This window comes from Notechis scutatus, chromosome 5 (genome assembly GCF_049901735.1).
Source record: "Notechis scutatus isolate UNSWTSFEM ecotype Mainland chromosome 5, rNotScu1.2, whole genome shotgun sequence".
NCBI lineage: Eukaryota > Metazoa > Chordata > Lepidosauria > Squamata > Elapidae > Notechis > Notechis scutatus.
The window spans coordinates 81,039,120-81,065,161 of record NC_142013.1 but is presented as its reverse complement, the minus strand read 5'-3'; the positions used below and the strand labels follow the sequence as shown (position 1 = coordinate 81,065,161).

General features: G+C 40.4%; 1 protein-coding gene across 1 annotated transcript in view; it reads right to left on the bottom strand.

The window, feature by feature from the left end:
- TMEM131 (transmembrane protein 131) overlaps positions 1–26,042 on the bottom strand; it is a 96,996-nt gene that overhangs the window by 40,081 nt on the left and 30,873 nt on the right. Inside the window, exons 4-10 of the mRNA XM_087967134.1 lie at positions 23,085–23,153; positions 14,390–14,513; positions 9,870–9,986; positions 4,370–4,496; positions 3,215–3,291; positions 1,151–1,301; positions 1,010–1,066 (exon numbers count right to left, since the gene is read on the bottom strand). Coding sequence (XP_087823260.1) covers positions 1,010–1,066; positions 1,151–1,301; positions 3,215–3,291; positions 4,370–4,496; positions 9,870–9,986; positions 14,390–14,513; positions 23,085–23,153 — 722 coding nt within the window. The remainder of the gene's footprint in view (positions 1–1,009; positions 1,067–1,150; positions 1,302–3,214; positions 3,292–4,369; positions 4,497–9,869; positions 9,987–14,389; positions 14,514–23,084; positions 23,154–26,042) is intronic.

The following is a 26,042-nucleotide window of genomic DNA, read 5'->3' as shown; positions in this document are numbered from 1 at the left end:
GCCCAAGGGGTTAATCTGGAGATACTAATCTTAGTTTCGTTTACTTAATTTTACTTTATCTGTACCACAAACATATTATACATAACTAAATAAAGCATGCATATAGATAAATATCTGTACCCTATATCTATAGACTATCTATCTGAGAGATAATTATTACATAAAAAATCTAAAGAACAGAGCAAAAATGATGCATTAATTCAATAATGGTATCTAAATTCTTTTAGGCTGCATAAGAGGGTTGGGAGTGGAAAGCATTTGTCTGCATTAATGACAGATATGTAATTGGGCCTTTAAGAATTCCTGTACTGGTTGTCCAGGGCTTGATTCTTTTCTCCATGGCGTTTAAGATCTGCATGAAACTGTTCAATACTTCAGTTAAATACCCAGAGATAGGAGATGAAGCTTTAGCTGCTGGTGGAGAACATGACTAGGACAGCCTTTTTCAAGCTTTAGAACATGACTATGACAGTCTTCTTCAAGCGTAAATTTTAGTATTTTGAAAGAGAGGCATTGAGGCCTTCATTGCCTTGAGACTGAATTACTGCAGTACCTTTTACTTGGGGCTGTCTTTGAATAATATCTGGAAGCTGTAGTTGGCATTGAACGTAGCTAACAATTACATGCTAGCTTGCTAAGAGGCACTTCAACAGTGCTACTTCTATGAACCGCACAGAACGCTGATCCCCTTTTCTTCAGATGTTTAGAAAAGTCAAAGCTTAGTTGCAGCTTTTTGCAGTGCAGAAAATTGTCATTTTGGAATAGGCTTTTCCTCAATTCAGATACTCCCCCCTTTTAGATTTTACTGGTAGCAAGGTTGTGGCTGTTCCCCATAAAACCTTTGGGCTTGATGTGACTGGTGAGCTGCTGATTTAAAGATGTGTTTTCTTTTAAATTATCATTTTTGTAGTATACGTAGGTGCCATCATAAATATGTGAAATCAGATAGGATGTAAATCATGTAATTAATCAGCAATAATTATAAGAAATATTCAAATGTAGGATTTACCTTGTGTTCTTAAAATACCAAAATCTAGCATTTCTGTTGATGAATAAATTCCTGGAGCTTTAAAAGAAAATAAACAAAATTAGCTTTTTTTACGTGGGAGAAGAAAAATACATGGAACTGATTAAAAACTACATCACAAACCTGTTGTAACTTCTACTTCTACTGGAAGAATAATGAACTCTGTAGTATCTGAGGCATTTGTTTTTATTCGAATAAATGCTGTGTAATTATCTGCTTCTCTTGAAGAAAAACTTGCTCTCATTACTCCCTTAGTTTCATAGGGAGGGATTTCCTGTTGAATAGACAATAGTGGAAAATGTGAGTCAAAAAAATTAAAGGTTCAGAAATCCATTTAGTATAATATTGAGTATATTTTGATCTGTTGATTATATATTTAGTAGAAAGTCACCATTAGTGATTATTATCACTACATAACCATGCTTCTAATCCTAACAACAAAGAAACCTAAAGAGGTTTCAATTTGTACTATGGGTGGGCTGTGACTTACAACCATTTGTTTAGTGACAGTTCGAAGTTACAATGGCACTGAACAATTGCTTATGCCCAGTTTTCACACTTACAACTATTGCAGCATCCTTATGATCACACGATCAAAATCTGGCAACTGTCATTATTTATGACAGTTGCAATTTTCCAGAGTCATGTGATCACCATCTGTAACCTTCCTAACTGGCTTCTGACAAGCAAAACCAATGGAGGAAGTCAGATTCGCTTAACAAATGCATGACTCACTTAACAACTGGAGTGATTCACTTAGCAACTGTGGCAAAAAGGTCATAAAATAGGGCACAGCTCACTTTCATTGCATAGCAATGAAAATATTGGACTAAATTGTGGTCATAATTTGAGGATGTATCTGTATTTCCTCTTCTCTATGCTTTTCACATTTCTAAAAACTGTACACTTTATTCATACAAACAAAAGCAATAATAAAACACAAAAAAACCACATAGGGTGTTTTGATAGTAAAGTAATACCAAATTTCAAAGTTGCATTAAATGTTGGCAGTTAATTTTATGTTACAATGCCATTTTCTTTTATACTATCTAATCGTTGCAAAAATCCAGTATCACTTAAGAGAAATAGAACAAAGGTGATTTAGCGGGCTGGAGGCTAAAATTTATGAAGAACGGTTGCAGGAATTGGGTATGTCTAGTCTCGTGAAAAGAAGGACTGGGGGAGACATGAATAGCAGTGTTTCCATATTTGAGGGGCTAAATATGAGGGGATCAACCTATTTTCCAAAGCATTACATGGCAAAACAAGAAACAATGAATGGAAACTAACCAAGGAGAGAAGCCTAGAACTAAGGAGAAATTTCCTAACAGTGAGAACAATTAACGAATGGAATGCTTTGCCTTCAGAATTGTGGGTGTCCTGGAGCCTTTAAGAAGAGACTGCACAGCCACTTGTCTGAAATTGTACCTGGTCTCCTGCTTGAGCAGGGGGTTGGACTAGAAGACCTCCAAAGTCCCTTCCAATTCTATTATTCTATGTAACTATCCTACCCCTTGCTTTAGAGTAGGCATGTCCAGTCTTTTGCTTGCCTGGGTCACACTAAGTGAAGAGGAAATGTCTTGGACCACATATAAATATATATATAATATAGTTAATGCATACATTTACATATGTATAAATAATGTTAAAAGTTTACAATCTTGTGGGGCCTCATTACTAGTTGCATGAGGCCCATGGACTGTAGGTTGGACACCTGCTCTAGAGTAGCACTCCCCAACCTTTCTGGCTTGGGAGGGAGGATGGTTTTATGTTTATTGGGGGGGTACAGCTTCATTTGCATAAATGGAGGGTGTGTGCGCCCATTTGCACAAATGGAGCTTCATGCAAAAGTGGTAGTGTCCGCGGCCCTCTTGTAGTAGTGATCGCAACTCAGGGATTGGGGACCCTTGCTCTAGGGTATCTCATCAACAGAAGATAAGTTATTCGGGTAAAGGAAATAATCTTTGGTTCTTCTAGTAGAACTATTTTGGCATACAATTCCATTAGCAGGAATAACACCCATTCCTATTTTGAACATATCCATATACAAGGCAAAAAAAACCCTCTCTACACTACCATTTCATCCATCTAAAGAAGATCCAGTGCTTTGGTCCATAAAAGCTTCTGCCATATTTAATTTTGCTTGTCATCAAAAGCAGATAATAACATCAATGAATTATCACGTACCCACAGTTTTTTTGTTCCTCCTTGTTGGCCAGTTGGAAGCTCTAGATGAAGATCACCCCCACTTGAATACATTTCTACTACCTGAGAAAAAAAGGCAAAAAAGGGGGGAAAATAGAAGAAAAAAAGTTGTTAAAAGCATTAATAAAACTTGAATCCAAATTCAAACTATATGTTTCAAGGTGGCTAATAGCTTAGATACAATATTTGTGAGATAACTCTTTTAAAAATACCCAATTTTGAAGTGAGAAATCACCAGTAATTACAGCCTTACACAGTATTTCCTTGTTACTCTTTAAAGAATAAAAAAATCCAATTAATCCATAATTTAGTGAGAGTTCTATCTATAATATTAGATTCTCCTTTTACTTTCTAGTTAATTTCCAAGTTTACCTTTCCAGATATCAAGAAATCCTAAGCTTAGAAAAGTAGAAGGAACCATGTAAAATTTGGGAATGGGAACATTAGAGGGACCTGTCAAATGTTCCTAAATCCTAGCAACCTTCCATTATATCATGCCAGGAAAAAATAGACTAGCTCATAGTAGGATAGAATGTGCTTCAATTTTTTGTACTGTCAGGCAATTGCCAGCAAAGCACTGGATCTGTCAGAACACCCTGATGTCAGAACACTAGTGTAGAGATAATAACCTAGCCTGAAAATAAATAAATAAAATCAAATATTTCAAGAACTGCATAAAATGCAGGTAGTTCTCACATAACAACCATTAAGTGACTGAAGTTATGATGTGCTGAAAAAAATGATTTACAATCAGCTCTAGCACAATCATTGCAGCATTCTCACAGTCACAACTGTGATTTAGGGCCTTGGCAACTGTCATGCAATTATGAGAATCATAGCATTCTGCAGTCACATTATTACCATTTGGAACCTTCCCGGCTGACTTTTGACAAGCCAAGATAATGGGGAAGTTGGAAGGAGGTTCCAAGTCATGGTGATGATGCCTCATTTAACAACCACTTAATAATGGTGGTAAAAAAGCTCGTAAAATCGGGTGTGGTCATGTGATACCTCACTAATGAATGCGTTGAATATTGATAAATGTTCCAGCCCTTATTTTGGTCATAAGCCAAAGACTACTTGTACGTAATATATTACAAGTCTTTAACATACCTATAAATATGAAAATGCTATTACTTGCCTGCAAAGGTTCACTGTGGGGATTGTGTATACTTATAATAGGAGAAAAACTGCTGTTCACTGGAACTTTTGCTCCTATAAAAGGCCGCAGTCTGTAAGGGTTTGGTACTCCTACTCCAAACACCTGTTTAGGAAGAAACATTTTTTTTAGTAATCAATATGGTTATTTTGTTTTTCCTAGTTTTAAAATTCACCCAATTCTCAGCACTAAAGAAACTCCCACATCTGTTTCTGTATCTGAAGTTCGTCATTGCAAGGTTTAAAAGCCTCAGGCATTACTTAATTTCCTAATCATATAAAATTCAAGTATATAATTTTACTGCCTTTCACTCTCAGAAGTAATGAGAGTTTTATGTTATTCTCTATCATCATCTAATTCAGTAATAGTAAAAATGTTTGATTTGTTGCTATATATTAACTCCCGATTCCATAATTTAGAATACTGAAGTGTGTGTGTGTGTGTGTGTGTGTGTATGCAGGTCTTGGCGTGTTCAGGTCTTTTCCCATGTAAGATTGAGAGTATCTTGGCGACGTTTCGACGAGGTCCCACTCGCCATCTTCAGGCTGGTGCTTTCGGCTTCGTGCTTGTGCGAGCAAAGCGTGATCGGAGCTGCCGTCTCCCTATATATACTGGTGGGGAGGTTGGCTGTGTTGTCATTTCTTGATTGGTTGATGGACACAGCCAACCTCCCCACCAATATACATAGGGAGACGGCAGCTCTGATCACGCTTTGCTCGCACAAGCACGAAAATGAAAGCACCAGTCTGAAGATGGCAAGTGGGACCTCGTCGAAACGTCGCCAAGATACTCTCAATCTTACACGGGAAAAGACCCGAACACGCCAAGACCTGCATACCTGTACCTGTGAAAATCTATGAGAATGAATATATACCGTATTTGCCGGCGTATAAGGCGACTGGGCGTATAAGACGACCCCCAACATTTCCACTCAAAATATAGAGTTTGTTATATACTTGCCGTATAAGGCGACCCCCACTTGGAGGCGGTGCGGCGGAGGCCGGCCTCTTAGGAAGTACTTTTGTTGCATGCCCAGATATGGTGCTGCCTGCGTTGGTGGGGCACTTCATCGGAGACCTTCCACCGTTGCTTTCCCTTCTCCCTTGCTGCCGCCGTCTTCCCTTTGCTTTCGAAGGTAAAAGCGAATTATTTTACAAAGCCTCCCTGCCCGAGAGGGCAGCCCAACCAACGTGGGGAAGCTAATTTCCCGGGCCTCTTCCATTCCTCCCGACCTCCCTACACTGCGCCCTCTGACGCGCCGGTCCCTTCAGCCCAGCGACCTTTTCCACCTCAAAGAAAGGCCAGGCGGGCCGCTCGCAGCGAAACAGCCACCACCCTTAGCCCGACGGGGAGAAGGCGGGCGAGGTTAGCGCCCGCCAGCCCGTCCTTCCTGCCTTTGGAGGCACCTGCACGGAGCGCCTCCGCGGCTCAGTTTCCCCTACCCGGCGGGTCCTCCTTTCGTGCGGAGGGCTGCGGGGAAGGCGCTCGCCCGAGAGGATCTCTCCCCTCTCTCCCCACAAGGTCAACATCTGCGCTGCAGAGGAGAGGGCTGCAGCCGGTTCCTCCTGCTTGCTGAGTGGTGGGGAAGCCGCGGCCCGCCCGTGCGAGATTTGGCAACAAGGGGCAGGAGGAGGCACGCACACACCCGCGGCTCACTTTCCCAGCTCTGCCCAACCCTTATGGCTCTGGCGCGGCCCTGGCGGGCAGCGAGCACCTCCCGCTGGACCCTCCACTCATCCTGCCAGGGCCGCGCCAGAACCATAAGGGTTGGGCAGAGCTGGGAAAGTGAGCGCTGGTGTGTGCGTGCCTCCTCCTGCCCCTCGTCTGCCAAATCTCGGGCGGGCCGCGGCTTCCCCACCACTCAGCAAGCAGGAGGAACCGGCTGCAGCCTCTCCTCTGCAGCGCAGATGTTGACCTTGTGGGGAGAGAGAGGAGAGATCCTCTCGGCAGCGCCTTCCCCGCAGCCCTCCGCACGAAAGGAGGACCCGCCGGGTAGGGGGAAACCGAGCCACGGAGGCGCTCCGTGCAGGTGCCTCCAAAGGCAGGAAGGACGGGCTGGCGGGCGCCAACCCGCCCGTTCTCCCCGCCGGGCTAAGGGTGGTGGCTGTTTCGCTGGAGCAGCTCCCGCCTGGCCTTTCTTTGAGGTGGAAAAGGTCGCTGGGCTGAAGGGACCGGCGCGCCAGAGGCGCGCAGTGTAGGGAGGTCGGGGAGGAATGGAAGAGGCCCCGGGAAATTAGCTTCCCCATGTTGGGTTGGGCTGCCCTCTTGGGCAGGGGAGGCTTTTGTAAAATAATTCGCTTTACCTTCAAAGCAAAGGGAAGACGGGAGCGCCGGTGAAGCCAGTGTCTCCTCAGGGCTCCGGTTGCAGGGAGGAGCCCTGACTGGCCGCACGTGACGACCCGGCGTATAAGACGACCCCCCAGTTGGAGGCATGATTTTTAGGGCAAAAAGTCGTCTTATACGCCGGCAAATACGGTATATATACACACACACGCGTGCGCACGCACGCACACACACACACACACACATATATATATAATGAATTTTAAGACTTTTTTGATAATTTCTTTTCATACACTGAAAAATATTTTTGAAACACCTACGTTGACATTCAAAATGATTGCAGAAGTTGATGGAGTTGGCTGAAATGGCAAAACTGACTACTTTGATTAAGGAAAAGAAAAGTACTTTTGTTTGCACATGGAGACAGCTTCTGAACTGCATGCTCGATGTGGAAAAGAATAAAACTCTGACTTTGGGTTTTACTGATTAGACTGATAGATCTTTATAGAAATGGCTTGTTCATACAATTATGGAAAAGCAACAAGTTGTGATTTTATGTTAATGCCTTATTTTATTGTAACAGAGAGAGTTGGAAGGCAATGCTTCTTTTGCTCCCCCCCATCTTTCCTCACTTCTCTATTCCCTCTTCCCTTCCCTGCTCTTCTATTTACTTTTGTATTTTGTATTTTATAATACTCTATAACTCAGTAAAAATGTTAAAAAGAAAAAGAAAAACTTATTTTGACATTCAAGTATCTTCCTCTTATATTTTTAACATCATGATTAGAATCATAAGTGCCACAGAATGTTCAACAATAACCACACTTTTTAAATCAAGTTTTTATATTGTTAAGTGCACAAACTTTGTTGTTCTGTTGCATTGCACTATTGAGCATATTTCCAGCCATCCTCATCTAATGTGTTGGAAGTACAAATCCCAGTACCCTTAGGCAAAATAATTATTTGCTACACTGGCTGAGATATATTTGTAGTTCAAAACCTCTAAGACATTACATGTTGGAATATTTTTCCCCCATGGATAATTTTTATTTGAGAAAAAATGATCACTAAGGAATCACAAATTACAGCTATCCAGTAGAATTCAATAAGAGGATGACCATAGTATTTCTTTCCTCTGAGGGCTATGTGTTCAGGTGTAAAGGAGAAAAGAAATCTTCCCACACAGACTGAACATTTGCTGATTGCTCATTGGGAATGATTGAGTAATTGCATAAGCAAAGACTATAAGAGATACATAAAGCGGTAATTTTCCAGGGAACAAGATCACTGAATGAGCAAACAGAAGTTTAACAATGGACTTAGCAAGAGTATTTAAGGAGGAATCCCTAACCATTTTTCCTCTAAGACGTTGTTTCTGAGAGCCTAAGAAGTGAACAACAACAACAAAACCTTCTGTCAGTAGTGCACTAGAAATAAAAGTATACATGAATAGAAAACATTAACTATAAGCAGTGTTTCTTCTAATGTGTTTCCATTTCTACCCACCAACAATCTGGCAAATATTTTCAGTAAGCACAATGCTGTAACAGTGCTTGAAGGAAAAGTCACAGACTGGGAGCAATAAGTGTTAATTCATAGTATGAAATGAAGATTTACCCAATTTTTAAAAATGAGACATTTCAAGATGACTGACAGAGGAATGAATTCTATTTAATGAAGAAAGAAAATCAACCAAAGGAACAAGATTCTGGATAAGAATGACAACCAAAAACAAGACATATTGTGTGTGTGTGGGGGGGGGGGAGACAATTATTTCTACAGATTTCAAGCTCTTACAAAACAAACAGGCTTTGAATTATAGGGGAAGAAAAAGAGATACTGCAGATCAGAACAAATAGTGATGGATTCCTGAAGAAGACAGGACTATAAAATGAATACTGTATAACCTGGAGATGAAAATTCAGAAGTTAAAGGCTTATTCTTAAATAGGATGGTACAAAAGTTGCTAAAATGGGATCTTTCACATCTCTTAATAAAACAAATAAAGAAGAATACCAAAGTCAATATTCATAGACTTTGTAATCTATTCTTCTATAATAATAATTACTGGGAATAACAAAAAGAAATAGAATTCTGCCTTATATCTGGTGACATGACTCCAGCGATTGTATTGAAGAATACAATTTGTTCAAAAGAAACTAGGTAATAGAAAAGAATAGGGACTCGAACTCCTAAAAGAATTTATTCCCAAGAACATCTAGTATTAATATAAAGGAAGGAATAAATAAAACAAGGATTGTTGTTTACTTGCACCCTAATCCTAACCCTAACCAAGCAGAAGACATGTATGATACTTATAAAAAACAAAGTACTAGTGATGGATGGCTTTAATTATTTTGATATCTACAGGCAGGCAAGCCTGCCAAACCTCAGCTTTCCAAGAAATATATTAGAATAGTGTATATCAACGTATCCTTATAAAACTGGAGGGAAGTATCAAGTAGGATGCCATAGTCTTAGAGGCCTGTATTCTTCAAAATGTTTATTATTGACTTGGATGAAGAGACAAGATAATGCATATTAAATCTACAGATAAGGGAATCCAGAGTAATACAGCTAATATCCTAGAATAAATTCAAAACAATCCTGATGTGCATCTCCATGAACTGAAAATATAATAAAATTCCAGAGAAACACATTAGGAAACAACGCCCAGAATGAGAGATAACATATATTGTAATAATTCCTATCAAAAAGACTGTAGAATTGTTAACAAATTGAAAATTTGTTCAACATCATGATGTGACTGGAAAAGAAAACAGGAAAAAAAGTTGTATGGGAGAGCAATCATGGGAAATAATTATTTTACTTTAGTCAGTCAATTTCCAATGTAAGTAGGGTTTTTGTTTCTGGAGCCTGTACTTTAGGAAAGATTCAAAACACAACAACATGGAAAACTGGTATCTCTCAAATACCAGTTAGATAGTGAAACCTATTCTCAGAAAGACAGAATAAGCGTTCAACCTATTCAAGGAAAGCCTAAGCAGCAACTTGCCAAAGTTGCTTTACTTTGGATTTGGGCAAATGGTTTGGACTCTCTGACCAAAATGCCAGCTTTCAAGACTCCAATTCAATGAAAAAGGACTTCAAATAATATAAACTGTTCTTAGTTTCAACTGTACAGTGTTAATTTAATGTACACTATACTGGAAAGCAATGTCACTTTGTTCTTACCTGGTAAGTAAACACCCCATGATTAGATGTGTTAATAAATAATGTGTTTTCTACATTTCCCACAACTCTTGCAAGAAAAACTACATCAAATGATGTATTTCCTCCTGGGATAATTTTCTGAAAAAGAAAAAAAGCCAGAAGATTATGCCATGCTATTGATTCAAAAGCAGTATATTAAATATGCAAAAGAAGAACTGATATATGCAAGCTATCTGTTAAGATCCCTGAACTAAGATTGCAAAAATCCAGATTGAAGTCCACCCTTAGTCGTGGAAGTTCACTGGGTGACTTTAGACCAATCACTTCTCTCATCCCAATCTACAGGTGAAACTAGATTAGAATATCGTGCAAAAGTTCATTTATTTCAGTAATGCAACTTAAAAGGTGAAACTAATATATGAGATAGACTCATTACATGCAAAGCAAGATAGTTCAAGCCGTGATTTGTCATAATTGTGATGATTATGGATTACAGCTCATGAAAACCCCAAATCCACAATCTCAGAAAATTAGAATATTACATGCAATCAATAAAACAAGGATTGTACATAGAACAATATCGGACCTCTGAAAAGTATAAGCATGCATATGTACTAAGTACTTGGTTTGGGCCCCTTTTGCAGCAATTACTGCCTCAATGTGGCGTGGCATGGAAGCTATCAGCCTGTGGCACTGCTGAGGTGCTATGGAAGACCAGGATACTTCAATAGCGGCCTTCAGCTCTTCTGCACTGTTCAGTCTCATGTCTCTCATCTTTCTCTTGGCAATGCCCCATAGATTCTCTATGGGGTTCAGGTCAGGCGAGTTTGCTGGCCAATCAAGCACAGTAATCCCATGGTCACTGAACCTGGTTTTGGTGCTTTTGGCAGTGTGGGCAGGTGCCAAGTCCTGCTGGAAAATGAAGTCAGCATCCCCATAAAGCTTGTCTGCAGAGGGAAGCATGAAGTGCTCCAAAATCTCCTGGTAGACGGCTGCGTTGACCCTGGACTTAATGAAGCACAGTGGACCAACACCAGGAGATGTCTCTCATCTTGATGCACTGACTCCAGCCTCAGTCCACTCCTTGTGAAAGTCCCCAACACTTTTGAATGGCCTTTTCCTGACAATCCTCTCCAGGCTGTGGTCATCCCTGCTGCTTGTGCACCTTTTTCTTCTACACTTTTCCCTTCCACATAACTTTCTATTAATGTGCTTTGATACAGCACTTTGGGAACATCCAACTTCTTTTGCAATTACCTTTTGAGGCTTTCCCTCCTTATGGAGGGTGTCAATGATGGTTTTCTGCACAACTGTCAGGTCAGCAGTTTTTCCCATGATTGATTCCTACTGAACCACACTGAGAGACCATTTAAAGGCTCAGGAACCCTTTGCAGGTATTATGGCTTAATTAGCTGATTAGAGTGGGACACTTAGAGCCTAGAATATTGAACCTTTTCACAATATTCTAATTTTCTGAGATTGTGGATTTGGGGTTTTCATGAGCTGTAAGCCATGATCATCTCAATCATGACAAATCATGGCTTGAACTACCTTGCTTTGCAAGTAATGAGTCTATCTCATATACTAGGTTCACCTTTTAAGCTGCATTACTGAAATAAATGAACTTTTGCACAATATTCTAATTTTTCGAGTTTCACCTGTACCTCCCAGTCTAGTTGTGCAGAAAAATGGAAGGACAAAGTAGCACACCTTAGATCCTGAGGGAAAAATCCAGAATATAAATCTAACCCCCCCCCTTCACCAAAAAGAAGTCCTTCCTCAATTATCAGAATTAGAACTACAGTAGCATAATAAAACTGAAGTCATTCAGTTTTTCCTTTGCAATATTTAATTAATAAATGTAATCCCTGGAGAAACTGATCTCTAATTTTTTTTTACTGAACTGTTCCTCATTGGAGAAATGATATAAACACATTTCATCACAGGACAGCAGCTACTAAACGTATCCCAAAAAGAACTGAAATGGCTCTACTCAGGAACGAGCTCCACAGAAAGAGATTCCAACTCGATCAGTTAAACAAAGATTTGCTAGCACTACACCTGGAATTGAGGAGCAAGATCCACCCTCTACTTTGGGACAAGATAAAACAACTTACAACTTGGAGAGCTGAAACTGAAACCACTTACAAAAATGACAAACTCCTGAAGAAACTAAAGAAATTAGAACATGACAATAAATCCCCCAACAACGCACAACAACACCTGAAACAATTAGTATACGTTTCCAACAGAGAACTCATCAAAACAGAAACAGATGTCCTAACTAAAGGATTCAATTATGCTATAGCACCCAAAAAAATCCCCACAGAATCCATCATATATGGAGTGGAATCCAGCCTAACTAAATTAAATATAGATGAAGCTGATAGAATAAGACACCAAGTCACTAACATCCTATGCACAAGCAAACCACCCAAAAGCAACTTGCACAAAGAGGAACTAAAAGCCCTGCAAGCCCTAAGGAACGAGAGCAGCATAATCATACTTCCAGCAGATAAAGCTAATGCCACAGTAGTAATGGATAGAAAAGACTACGAAACAAAATACTCCAAGACTCCACATACAAACCCATAAACACAGACCCAACCACATATCTGGAAAAAATAACCAAGAAGAAAATTATAACCAGCCACATGAGCAAAGAGATCTAACAGACGATCATCCCAAGAGAAAAATCTTCCAAACTATACGGCCTCCCAAAAATACACAAAGAAGGCATACCTCTCAGACCCATAGTCAGCTCCAGAGAAGCACCACTACAAAACCTAGCCAAATACCTAGCAAAGCAGCTACAGCCCCATGCTGAAGCAGCAGCTTCACATGTACAAAACTCATACCACCTCTTGGAAATGATCAAAGATCTACATGTGGAACAAGAAGATCTGCTTGTAAGTTTCGACGTGGTTTCACTATTCACTCAAGTCCCGATAACAGAAACTCTCGAAATCATCAAAAATAAATACCAACCACCCAAACACCTCATGGAACTAACAGAACACTGGAACATGGAACTCAACCAACACATATTTCATATACAAAGGACAAAGATACAAGCAAATTGAAGGAGCCCCTGTGGGATCACCACTGTCACCCGTCATTGCAAGAATTGCAATGTTCATGGAAGAATTCAAATCCAGAGCCCTAGCCAATGCCACCCTCAAACCCAAACTATGGTTAAGATACATCGATGACACATTTGTTATTTGGCCCCATGGAAAAGAAAACCTAAACAATTTCCTAACACACCTAAACAGCACACACCCCAAAATCAAGCTCACCATGGAAATGGAAACAAACAACTACCATTCCTAGATGTACTAATCTACAAAAAAACAGATGGCACACTAGGACACACCATATACCAGAAGAAAACACACACCAACCGCTACCTCAACGCCCAATCCCACCACCACCCAACACAGATAAACTCCGTGGCCAAAACACTAATTGCCAGAAACAAATGCCTGGCAAACAAGACACACATAAAGACTGAACTAAAGTACTGACAGCCAATGGCTTCCACTAAAGCAAAATCACTGGCTTGATCCACAAAAACACACTGAGACATAATGGAGACCCAGAAGATGAACAGACCTATGGAACAGCTGTCCTGCCCTACATAAGAGGTACTACAGACAAAATCAGTAAGATACTACACAGGCATCACATCAAGACTGCCTTCAAAACAGACAGAAAAATAGCAGCCATCCTAAGAAACCCCAAAGATAAAACAGACCTGGAAAACCAAGGCATATATGAAGTTCCCTGTGCATCATGCCTGCCACATACATTGGACAGACCAACAGAAGAATAAGTACCCGCCTGGATGAACACAAAAATGCAGTAAAAAAGCTGGAACACACTTCCTCACTAGTCCAACACATGAAAGCCACAGGTCATAGCATCGACTTCAATGGCACCAAAATCCTAGCCACTATAGAAAACCCCAGCTACAGAATTATCAGAGAAGCCATAGAGATTGAAAAAAGACCTGAAAGCATGAATAGAAGAGATGACTCCACTAGACTGTCAATTATCTGGAAGCCTGCACTCTCAAACAAAAAAATATCCACACCACAAGCCAGCCAAACACCTGGGCACAAACAAACTCCCCCTGATACCTCCAGCTCAAACACACCCCAACCAGGCACCCAGATGAAACCTAGCTTTCTAATAAATGATAGCCGTCCGTTTACTCAGAGCCAAGCCGCACTAAAAGCCTCCAATACAGGAAACACAATGTTGCCAGCCAATCAAGACAAAAAAAGCTACAAAACAGACAGAAGATATTAGAAACACCAATCAAGCAGAACATAGCAAACTGCCGAAACGTTGCTACAACTTTAAAAGCACAACTATAATGATGTGGGAAAATACCCGAACAAAGCTGAATACCAAACATATTTTAGTTTATAGTTTACAGTATCCCATATTTGGGATTTTGTTTAAAGTACAGTTTATTATGATAGGGTAAAAAGATTCCACAATAACAGCAATTTCATAAAGCAAAGCTAGCTCACCCTATTTTGGAAAAAAGAAGCATGAAAGTGTGACGTCGTTGCAGATATTGAAACTAATATAATAGTCTCTTCTGAACTGGGATTATGCAAGTAAACTTTTTCCATTTTCGGCATCCCAACTGGCCTGTAGAAAAAGAAAGACCAGAAAAAGCATTTAGAATTTTTTTTTTCTTTTATCTTACAACAGTAAATTTATATTTGCAGGTCATAATGTATTTGGTACATCATGAAAAAAGATTCTGGTATACATATTATCATTATGAATATCTGTCTTATTCATTTCTATAGGTGGTATATTTAGTATTAAATTAACAAAACAAAGAAATGCAAATGGTACAAGCGGTATTTAGCTCTTTGTCCTAAACCAAACAAGAACTTGCATGATGCAGCAACACTGAATGGCATGTTAAAGAATTACTAACTTTAACATGTGCAAAGAAATAAAAATGAAGTTTTTACATGAGAGACAAGCTTTATATAAAGGAAATTATACCAATACTATTCCATAATAATCATAGGTTATCACTATGTTAATTCTACAATGTGAGTTACAGCAGTAAGCAAGTAAGATTATTTAAGCAGGCATTTATATTAGGGACTATAAATAATCTTATTTATAAAATTGTTGGCATGCTGCTTTGAAGTGTCAGTTGAAAATGGAGTCAATTAATATTCCAATTAAATATTATTTCTTCTATTAGTAATTAAGAGAACAAGCATATATGCTGTTTTAAAGTACTGATATATTTTTGTTCTGAAAAAAATACAGCACTGCAATTACAATTCTCAAAAATAAGTTTCTAGAGTTCATGTTTAGGATTAGAGACAGTCTTCGGAACTATCAGCCCTTTGAAGAAAGCTAGGTCAGAAAACAGACTCCAAAAGTACTATTACAATCCTTTTTTATTGTAATCCTTTTATTTATGTAGGCCACCATAACAGAAATTTGAAAGTAATTTAAAAGCATTCCCCCTTCTTCCGTCATACTCAACAGCGTTAAATTAAGGTGGAACAAGCTTGCATTCCAATGTTTTTTTTTCTATCCTGGACTTAAATCATGTTTTGTTAACTAGGGTCACATGGTATCTCCAAGTCATCTTGGTTTTTCTTAAATAAAAACTAAACTAAAAGCTGTAGAAAAGAATGAACAATATTAATTTAGTTAACATGGTTAACTAAATTAATATTCAATAGCCATTCACAGTTTGACTACTATACAATCTTGATTTCAAGCAACTAATTGTGATGAATACCTTCACTGAAATAACAAACTTCATTTGTTCACCCTCCCCTGGATCCTCAGGACTGCTGGCATAACCAGAGGGACCTTCTAATCCTCAGAAATGATGAAGTTGACTTCACCTTAGGAGGGAAGGGAGAAAAGATTCTCCTATAATAGAAAAGGCCCACTACCTGGGGACTCCCAGATATAGCTCCCTAAATCAGGGAACTTAAAACATGCCCATTTTGTTAGATCTAATGGATGAGCGAGGTAATCTCTCAAATAACCTGATCCCATGCCAAACAGGGCTTTAAAGTTCAACACCAGCATCCTGAACTGGACCTGGAAGCAAACTGGTAACCAATGCAACTTACAAAAAATTTGTAGTCACATCCTGTGCACTAACTGCAACTTCCGTGGATCAGGAAATCCTGTTCACAGCCAATCACTTAAGTCACCTCCCTCACGGATTATTGTAAGCTCTGGATGAAAATAGCCCTGGAAAGCATTCAGAAGCTATGGCTGGTAACAAGCCTGGACAGTGATGGTTTACCCACTGCTTTGGGAGCTGCAATGATTGCCAGTAGGCTTCTGGATGTAATTCAAGGGCTTGTTGCCACCTTTAAGATCATATATGGATTATCTGGGGGCATCTTCTCCATTATTCATCTAATGCTAGAGACTATCTAATCAAATTGAACAGGGTCAATTACCTCCAGGTCCTGTCTACACAAGAATGACACTTGTTTTGGGCCTCATAATTTTTCCCATACCTCTCTAGGGAATTCCCTTCTCTAGAGAAACCAGTCTACTAATCCCCTTTTGGGTCTCAGGAGAGTAGTCATGACTAAATAATTTATCAAGTGCAGGAAAAGAGCATGGTATGATTGAAGATTTGAACATGTAGTTGCATGCTGTTGTACATTTATTTATTTATTATTTATTTATTTTATTTATTTGATTTGTCAATCGCTTACGAGATAATAGGTATATACATAGTTATGAATACATGAAATGGGTACATATAAGGAAAAAAAAACAACAGGACAGGGACGGTAGGCACGTTGGTGCACTTATGCACGCCCCCTACAGACCTCTTAGGAAAGGGGTGAGGTCAATAGTAGACAGTCTAAGGTTAAAGTTTTTGGGGTTTGGGGAAGAAACCACAGAGTCAGGTAGAGTATTCCAGACATTGACCACTCTGTTGCTGAAGTCGTATTTCCTGCAATCAAGTTTGGTGCGGTTAACCTTAAGTTTGTATTGATTGTATGCTCTTGTATTGTTATGGTTGAAGCTGAAGTATTCATTGACAGGTAGGACATTGCAATGTATGATTTTATATACTATACTTAGATCAGACCGAAGACGGCGTAATTCAAGGTTTTCTAGGTCTAGAATTTCAAGTCTGGTGGCATAAGATATTCTACAACGAGAAGAGGAGTGGAGAACTCTTCTTGTGAAATATTTCTGGACTTTCGAATCAAAGGCTTTACAGAAGTCTATGTAGATTGCGTCTATTGCTCTGCCCTGATCGAGTTGTGTAGTCCATATGTTTTTGCAGTGTAAGAGTTGCAAATTACAGGATAGTTTTTTCCTGAAACCAAATTGTTTATTGGAGAGTAGGTTGTTTGTCTCTAAGTGGAGGATAATGGATTGGTTAATAATTGATTCCATGACTTTACAGGTGACGCAGCATAAGGAGATTGGTCTGTAATTTTCAACTAGACTGGGGTTTCCCTTTTTGAAGATGGGGATGACCGTGGCTTGTGACCACAGGTTAGGCAAGGAGCTGGTCTTGAAAGATTTTTCAAAGATTATGCTTAGAGGTTGGGCTATGATGGCAAATGGATAGCTTTTTTAAGAAGTAGGCACATATTCCATCAGGTCCAATAGATAGAGATGGTTTTAGATTGCATAGTGCTTTTTCAACATTGTATTTTGTAAAATCGATATGTATTAGATCATTGTAGTTGTCTGCGGTTCGGCTAGGAAATACTGGGCATGATCCATTGCTGTTTACAAATACTGAGCCGAACAATGTGTTAAAGATGTTGGCTTTAATGGTGTCGTTGTTGCAGTCTTTACCATTAGGTCCTATCAGGGGTGGGATGGACTTTGAGTCTTTTAGTTTGTTGTTTACAAAATTGTAAAAAGCACGGGTGGAATTGGTGCATAGAAGGTTTTCCTCTTGTTTAATGTGATAATTGGTGCATTCAGTCTTTATCTGGTGGCATAAATTTTTGTATCGGCTTTTGAAATTGGCAACGTGACCAGATTTGTTTTTCCGCCAGAGTGATCTCTTTTTGGATTGAAGTTTCCTTATTGTTATGGGTAATCTGTTTTTTGTTGTTTTGGGAGTTGTTGTTGGTACATATAGTTTGATGACTCTTTTGACTTCAAGTAAAAATATGTTGTAATGGTCTTCAACAGTATTGCATCCAGTGAATAGAGATTGCCAATCAAGGGATGAGAGATTGTTGTCTATAAGATCATAGTTGCCTTTTTTGAAGTTATAATTGGGGATTACATCATTGTGATGATTTTTGTGTGGGCGTATGTTGAGACAAAAGTCAATCATATTGTGGTCACTGCTGGAAAGGGGTTCTTCAGTTTGTATTCTGTAAATTAAATTCAAACTATTGCAGAAGATGAGATCGAGGCAGTTATTTAGCCTAGTGTTGTTGGTTACTAGTTGTTCCAGTCCCAGATTTGTAACAGCATTGTAGAAGGTTGTGTGTATGGGTTCAGTTGTACATTCATTTAGGGTCCAGTCAATATGAGGTAGATTGAAGTCACCAAGAAAGATAAAAGCGTGTGGGCAGCATGCTGCCCATGTTAGTAGTGTATTTAGCTTGTTTACATGTTCGATGTCATAATCAGGTGCTCTGTAACATAGTAAGAATCGAAATGTGATATTTAAGGATAGTTCACAGATGATGGTCTCAGGAAGAGCAAGCTCCTGGGTAACTTGGATGTTTTTTAGATGTAAGGACTTTTTATAGAAGATAGCACACCACCTCCTCTACGAATTTCATGATCTAATCGGTAAACATGATAGTCTCTTACTGTGGTAATGGAGTCAGGGAGAGATGCATTAAGCCATGTTTCACAGACAAATATGATGTCGAATTTAGCCATATTTAGTTATGGTGGTTTGACATTGAAATGAGACACAGGGAACTGTCTCTGAGAAAAATGCCAACCCTGAGAGAACTCAGGTAGCAGTATTTATTGAGAAAAACACAAGCAAAATATACAGTATGCATATTCAGAAAACAATGACCTCAACAGGAGATTACTTCACCAGCATGAGAACACACAATCTTGGAAAGTCCCAGATGTTACCTTGCTAGGGTGAGATCATACAGCCACGGAAAGTCTCATGGGAAAGTTTGGAAAGTCCCATGAGAAAGCACAACTGTGTATCTTGTACCTTGAACTTTCACCCATTTTCCTATTCCTTCTAAACTGGCAGAATCAAAACAGAATGAGGCACTCTGAGCAAAGATACTCCTACCCCCACCAAGAATGCCCACATCTTCCTAGACTTACTGCTAGTTATACAAAGGCCTTACAGAAAATGATAAAATGATCAATAGGTTATATTACCACATTTAGTAAGAGGAGAAATTCAGGCGTTTTATTTGCAAGGCTTCTTGCATTGAGTAGCTTGCATTTAAGACCAGTTGTAGTTGGAATTGAGGTAGTTAGGGGCGTGCGTGCCTAATCTTGGGTGATGGAGGATTGGTTGAGGTAGGGTTGTGGTTGAAGGTTAAAGCTGAGTTGCGGGTTGCGTGACTTACTTTTGATACAGTCAGCATGGTAGTCAATGTACAGGTCCTTCTCTCCATTGTCTAGATGTTTTTTGAATTCAGTGCGGAGTACACGGGAGCGGGCACGTTGCTGTATGGTTAGGTCAGGGCGACAACGGAGGTTCTTATGGTTGGTGTTGGTTTTGGCGAGTGAATTTATAGTGAATTTAATTACGTTTGCTTGATTCATTTTTGCAATTGACCCTGCAGAAGCGTGGGGCCACAGAGCCGTCTCTGTTTTTGAGCTCTCGGCCAATGTGGGTAATGTCAAGTATTTCATCAGGGGGGATGGTTGATGCTTGATAATCACTGATGATGTTTTGGACAGTTGTGATGTCATCATTATCATTGATGTCCTCTAGACCAAATAAGATGGCGTTTGGACGTTTCCGTTCACGCTCAACAGCTTCTCTGATGAGGATTGGGATATCATTATTTGTCTGGCTTATGTTTTTTTGTGGATTGGGTTGTGGATTGGGTTGTGGTTGTTGGGTAGAGATGTGGTTTGTAGCTATTGGATGTTCAGGTTTTTGCGTTGTGTCTTTTTTTTCAAGGTTGGATAATCTTTCTTTTAAGGCATCCAGGGATGCTACTATGGTGTCAAGGGATGTTATTCGTGTTTCTATGGTATCAACTCTTTCAAACAGATCCAGTTTGGGTCTGCATGATTTGCAGAGATATGGAAACTCATTGGATGATTCTAGGTATTGAATCATTTGCTCGGGTAATCCCAAGCAGTCATGATGAGCATATTTGTTACGTAGAGAACATTTGATGGAGTTTTCATTATCCTTTAGAGTTTTGTAGCATTTAAGGCATGTGCAGGAGTCTTGTGGTTCACTGGCGGGGATTACTTTCTCTTTAGGTTGTGGTTTGCCATTGGATTTTTTTCTTGGCATGGTAGGTTTGTTAAGATGGTACGTTGATTAAATTAATTAATGGAACAATTTTGGGTAATCAATATAGCCAATATCACACCAATCAATCAATTACAGTAATCTCTCTAGTCAAATAATTTTCCTAAGCAACAATCAGCCTAATCAATTAATTACACTAATTGCTAATCAATTAATTACACTAATTGCTAATCAATTAATTACACTCATCATTAATCACACTAAATTCAATTAAATTCACTAAATCACTGATTTTACTAATCAATTAAATTACATGAATCTTGATCTTTTAAACTAATCAGTAATCACACTATTTGCACTAAACATTCTAATCACACTAATCAATTAAAACAATAAATCAATTAAACCATTAATGAAATATTTTATAGAAATTGATTATCTAATCATTGGTATAGGTCATGAGGTAGAAAAGTTGTAAGTTTTGAGGTAATGAATTAATCAGTGTTTGATTAAAGTAATGAGGTAGTATTGAGAGTCTGCAAGGAAAGGGTTAATTATTTTACTAGCAGCTGTGATTTACTGGGTGGGAGGAATTTATTGCTCTGATTGCTGCTGCTATTACTCTGTAAACAATAGGCTGTAACTAGATGTTCAAAGCAGCCTGGATTTTTGAAAGAGAGCAAAACTCGCTGAATTAAAACACTTTAACTACAATCAATATATCTCTGAATAAGATTGTTTTCCAATAGTTTCCTAAAGTTCACATTTGTGTGTGTGTGCGTGAGTGTGTAATATTTTCATATTGCATTTGGTTTATTTTATGATTTATTATTTCAGACATTTTTTTTTTACTATGAGATGCTGCCCAGATGCTTTCCAGAATTGGGTGGTATGCAAATAAAGGAAAGGAGTTGTAAGCAACTATATATCTCCATTTCAAGAGCTATGAGCCAGTGCTATCCAAAGATATTTCCACGGTCATGATGCCATGGAATGCTGTTTCCTCCCGACCAAAGTGGCACCTATTCATATTTGCATACTTTCAAACTGCTAGGTGGGCAGGAGCTAGGTGAAGATGGGAGCTCACCCTATCATGTGATGCTTGGGTTTCGAACCCAGACTGTCAGCTTTCCAGCCAACAAATCCAGCATCTTAACCACTGAGCCATCATGCTGCCCATGCAAACAAAGTAACTATACTGTATAATTAAGCAACACCAAAGTAGAGCATTAATAAAACTCTTTCCTCATTTCCTTATTTAATTAGGGCTCTCATAATCTTAATTAAGGATTCGCCCGCTTAATGCACTCCCCTCCTTTGGGGTGAATCTGATGAATCCTCCCTTGGGGTGGATCCTTTGGGAGAATCCTCTGGGAAGCTTGGTGCTAAGGGTCTGTAGGATGATTCCCTTTCTCTTCTGTTTGGATTGGAAGGTCTGCCTCTGCTCGAAGGGCAAAGTGGATAGATGATTCCCTTTTTAAAACTACCGGGAGGGGTGGAGAGGAAGCTGCCTGGCCAGTTTGTATTCTTAGGGGACTGACGGAGGGAATGAGAGTAAAGAAAACTTAAAGAGGGGGGAAAGGTCCACGGGGGTCGGGTGGCTGGAGCAAGAGGAGAGTGCCTGACTGTATAGGGGACAAGACCATGACCCAAAGCTCTGGGTGGGGAAGCAAAGCGAGGCGTGGAGGGGGGAGAAACGATGGCATCACCCTCCTGCCGGCGCTTCCACCCATCGAAGTCCAAAAGACTCACCGATTTGCAGGACGTTGTCGACAAAGCTGTCGTCAATCAAAGTGATGCCCCTGTGGGAGGGTAGGCGGTTCTCGTCAGCAGCGGGGTCTGTCCCACTGCTGCCGCTGTTGTTGAGACGGCACTGGTGAGAGAGGCGCCAGCGCTGGCAGGAACCGTGGAAGCTACGGAGGCGGCTCTCCCACCTGAGAAGCGGCTGAAATGCTGCTGGTGGAGGAATGCACAGCACTCCAAACACGGCAGCAGTACAGGCAAAAGGGAAAGCAACAGCGGCGGAGGAAGCAGCAGTGGTGGGCACGATGCAAAGTGCCCCACCGCCGCTGAGGCCGACATCCATGCCGCCGCCCACCCGCTGACCCGGCCTGCAACCAGCACCATACCCGGGTCTGCAGCAAAGGCACTTGGCGGGGGTAGGGAGCCTTCCGCGCTCCGCCATGATCAGCTGTTAGGAGCGGCTGGTGGCGAGGCGTTGCTGCCCGCGGGGTGCTCTAGGTGGGGGTGCGTGGGGGGGGAGAAATTAAATCACCCCCCAAAAGATGGCCTAGCCGCTTTTTCGGGGGCCAAAAGAAAATAAGGTCTGGCCTTATTTTCTGAGAAACACAGTAACATCATGTTATTATCATTTTTGCTCTTTTAACATCAATGCTGCTGCTACTACAACTATTTGATTTATTACCTTTTATTTTATGCAACTCAAAGTATGCACATAATGCTTCCTCCTCCAATTTTCCACACAACAACAACCTGATAAGATGGGTTAGGCTGGCCCAAAGTCATCAAGTTGACCTTTATGCCAAAGGAAGAATTAGATATCATGGTCACCTGGCTTATAGTTCAACATCTTAACACTTTACGTTTATATAACCCCTGATTTATTTCACACCTTCTATTCAAGGGATGTAAAAATGGCAGCTGTTGTTTTGGACCATGTGCACAAAGAGCAATCTGACATAATGAAAAATAAGTTTATGCAATAGTTTCTAGAACTGAAACCTTGTACATTTTTTTTTCTGAAGGCATTGTTTAGTACATTAACTAAAATATTTACAACTTACTGTTCATGAAAATCCAGCATTGGTGGTTCAAACCGAATAGGTCTGCAATTTCCTCGATACATAGATACACTGTTATACAAAAAGAAAAGACATTCAGTTTTAACTAATGCTCAGATATATAGCTAAAAATTTTATAATCTAACTTTAACAATAACTAAACATTTTATGTTATAGTGGAGCCATTTTTTACATAAAAATACATCTTTTTCCTACACATATAGGCAGTGTCTTAGACCAGTGGTCTCCAACCTTTTTTGTACTAGGGACCAGTTTCACGCAGGAACACTTTTTCAAGGACCGGGGGGAGAAGGAGTCAGAGTTTGGTGGTTTGCTTGCAGACGTTTCATTACCTGACTAGGTAACATCTGATGTTGTTACCTAGTCGGGTAATAAAACGTCTGCCAGCAAACCACCAAGTTCAGGGAGCGCCAATGCCTCCTCATTGCAACCCTGAGCGACAGATATTCTCTTCTATTGGGACATTTAAAATGGAGGGTTTCAGCTGCAGATTCAGGAACTGCGCCGGGCTGAGGAGCGCCTTCAAAACTGAGCGCTGGGCGGCGGAGGCCCACGGCTGTCTCCGCGGCTCAGGACAAGTCCCTGCAGGACGGCTGAGAAGCCCCGCCTCTCGGCCCTGCCTCCCTCAGCCTCATCCCTCAGGTGTCTGCCTCGTTCCTCTCTCAGTCGCTCTCTCGCTCCTCCACTAGCCCAGGAAGAAACTGCTTCAAAGAAGCCGGCAGGGTGGCTTTTCCTGTCAGCGCAGCTCCTCCGAGTGCCTGTTCACCCCCACCCGCGCCGCAGTTCAATCCAGTGCTCCGTTCTGCCTGTGCTGCCTTCATTTCTGGTTGTTTCGGAGCAGCTTCGGCTGAGAAAAAGAGGCGAATAGTTATTATTCTCAGCCGAAGCTGCTCCGAAACAACCAGAAACGAAGGCAGGCAGAACGGAGCACTGGATTGAACCTGGATTGATTGGCGGCGGGGTGGGGGTGAACGGGCGCTTCGGGGGAGCTGCGCCGACAGGAAAAGCCACCCTGCCGGCTTCTTTGAAGCAGTTTCTTCCTGGGCTGGTGGAGGAGCGCGAGAGCGACTGAGAGAGGAACGAGGCGGGAGGAAACCGAAGCCACTGAGCCGGAGAGCAGGACAGGCTTTGGTTGCTTCCTCCCTCCCCTTCTTTCATTTGTGTCCTTGATCCCTGATCCCAGCAGCATTCACCGAAGGCGAAGAAAGCCGCCATTTTTATTTTATTTTTAATTTTTATTTTCTTTGCGGCCCGGTGCAAAGTGATCCATGGACCAGTACCGGTCCGCGGCCCGGTGGTTGGGGACCCCTGTCTTAGACCATACAGACAACTTACATTCAGAAATCTGGTTGAAAAAAGGCTATGCCTCACATTATGAAGTACTTTAAAAAAACTTTTGAGTGGCAGCAAGCAGTGCAGGAGCATTGAAGCAACCAATCACCTATTTACCAAATTTCAACTCCATGAAAGTCATTGGTCCCAGATTTTGGATGTATTTTGTAAATTAGCTCATTTGAGGTATTGTGGTTCAAAAACTGTTGCCCTACGATGCCTATTTCATCTAGTTAAAGGTTATAGATATGAGAGTTTTAGTAGTATACAGATTATGGATAATTTAAGATATTACTTATAATATAATATAATATGTTGCATTAATGGGATGGTTATTTTTCACTTCCAGGTAGTTTTAGATGACACAAATTATTTCTATCAATTTTAGTTTAGCTAATATCGTGATTTGGAGATGGAAATAGTCTTGGTTGGACTTCTAATTACAGACATAAGAAGAATAGACTTCTTTCAGTGGCTATTATTAACTATGATATCTGACTGGGTCAACTTGCCACAGTAGTATTTAAAGGTGGTAAATCAACTCCTGGAATCTGCAGGAATGTTCATGAATGTAATGCTGAGACACAACAACAATGGTATTTGTTCTTTAAGGTAAAATGGTTCCATTCATAATTTCCAACCCGCTTTTAAATTAGCAAAAAGAACCATTGGGGAATTTAGCTTAAGTATCATAAAGACACAAATCTTATTATAATTATATATTATACTATCTATTCAGACAACTTCCAACAAGACATTCATTACAAAAGCTGTAATAAAATAATATGAAAATGAACTTTATTTTATTTAATATAATATAATCTTAATCAAGACTGGATGTAATTCTTATTCACGGCCGAGTGAAATTGCGATGGCGGGGGATGCTAAAGTCCGTCGGCACGAGCCTAGGCTCTTGCGCCAGGATCACTTACTCTTGTTGATCCGATCATGGCCTCAGTGTCGGGAGCCCCTGACACTGGAATTAACAGTAGGTAGGGCCGAAGCCCTACCTCCATAAATGGTGGCGGCTCAACCGATGCCTCGGGAGTGCACCTCTTCAACGTTTGAGTTGTTTTTCCTCTCCAATCCTGCTGATTTTAGCTTTCTTAGGAAGTACTCTGAGAGCTAAGCTGAGGCACATCCAGCTGAGAAGGGAACGAAGTCAAAAGCTGGGTAACCATGGCAACAGAGGCAGGTCTAAACAGTTTGGCAGACTCAGTCCCAAGATGAAGGAGGTGGAGTTTATCCTGTCCTGGACTCTTGCAGCATTATAATGGAGAAATGCAGGTATATACTGTGTATCTTTATTATGGTCAGTATAATACCAGTACAGATAAAACATTAAAAGTAGTAACAGCAGTAAAAGCAATAGATTTCATTTGTTCATTAAGTCAAAGCTAAAATAGAGATGATGCAGGGGCTATTGCCTTCTAATAGAAATTGGACACAGGCTTAATCTAGTTTATAAGGATCCCAGCCAAGCAAGGAAACCTTTTATCTCTACAGAATGGGCAACAGAGGATGGCATGTCTCCAAGTTTTTACCTCTCCTGTATTAGAGGACCAAAGTTATTAAACTACTGGGTGCTGTTTATACTTACCCTTCAGT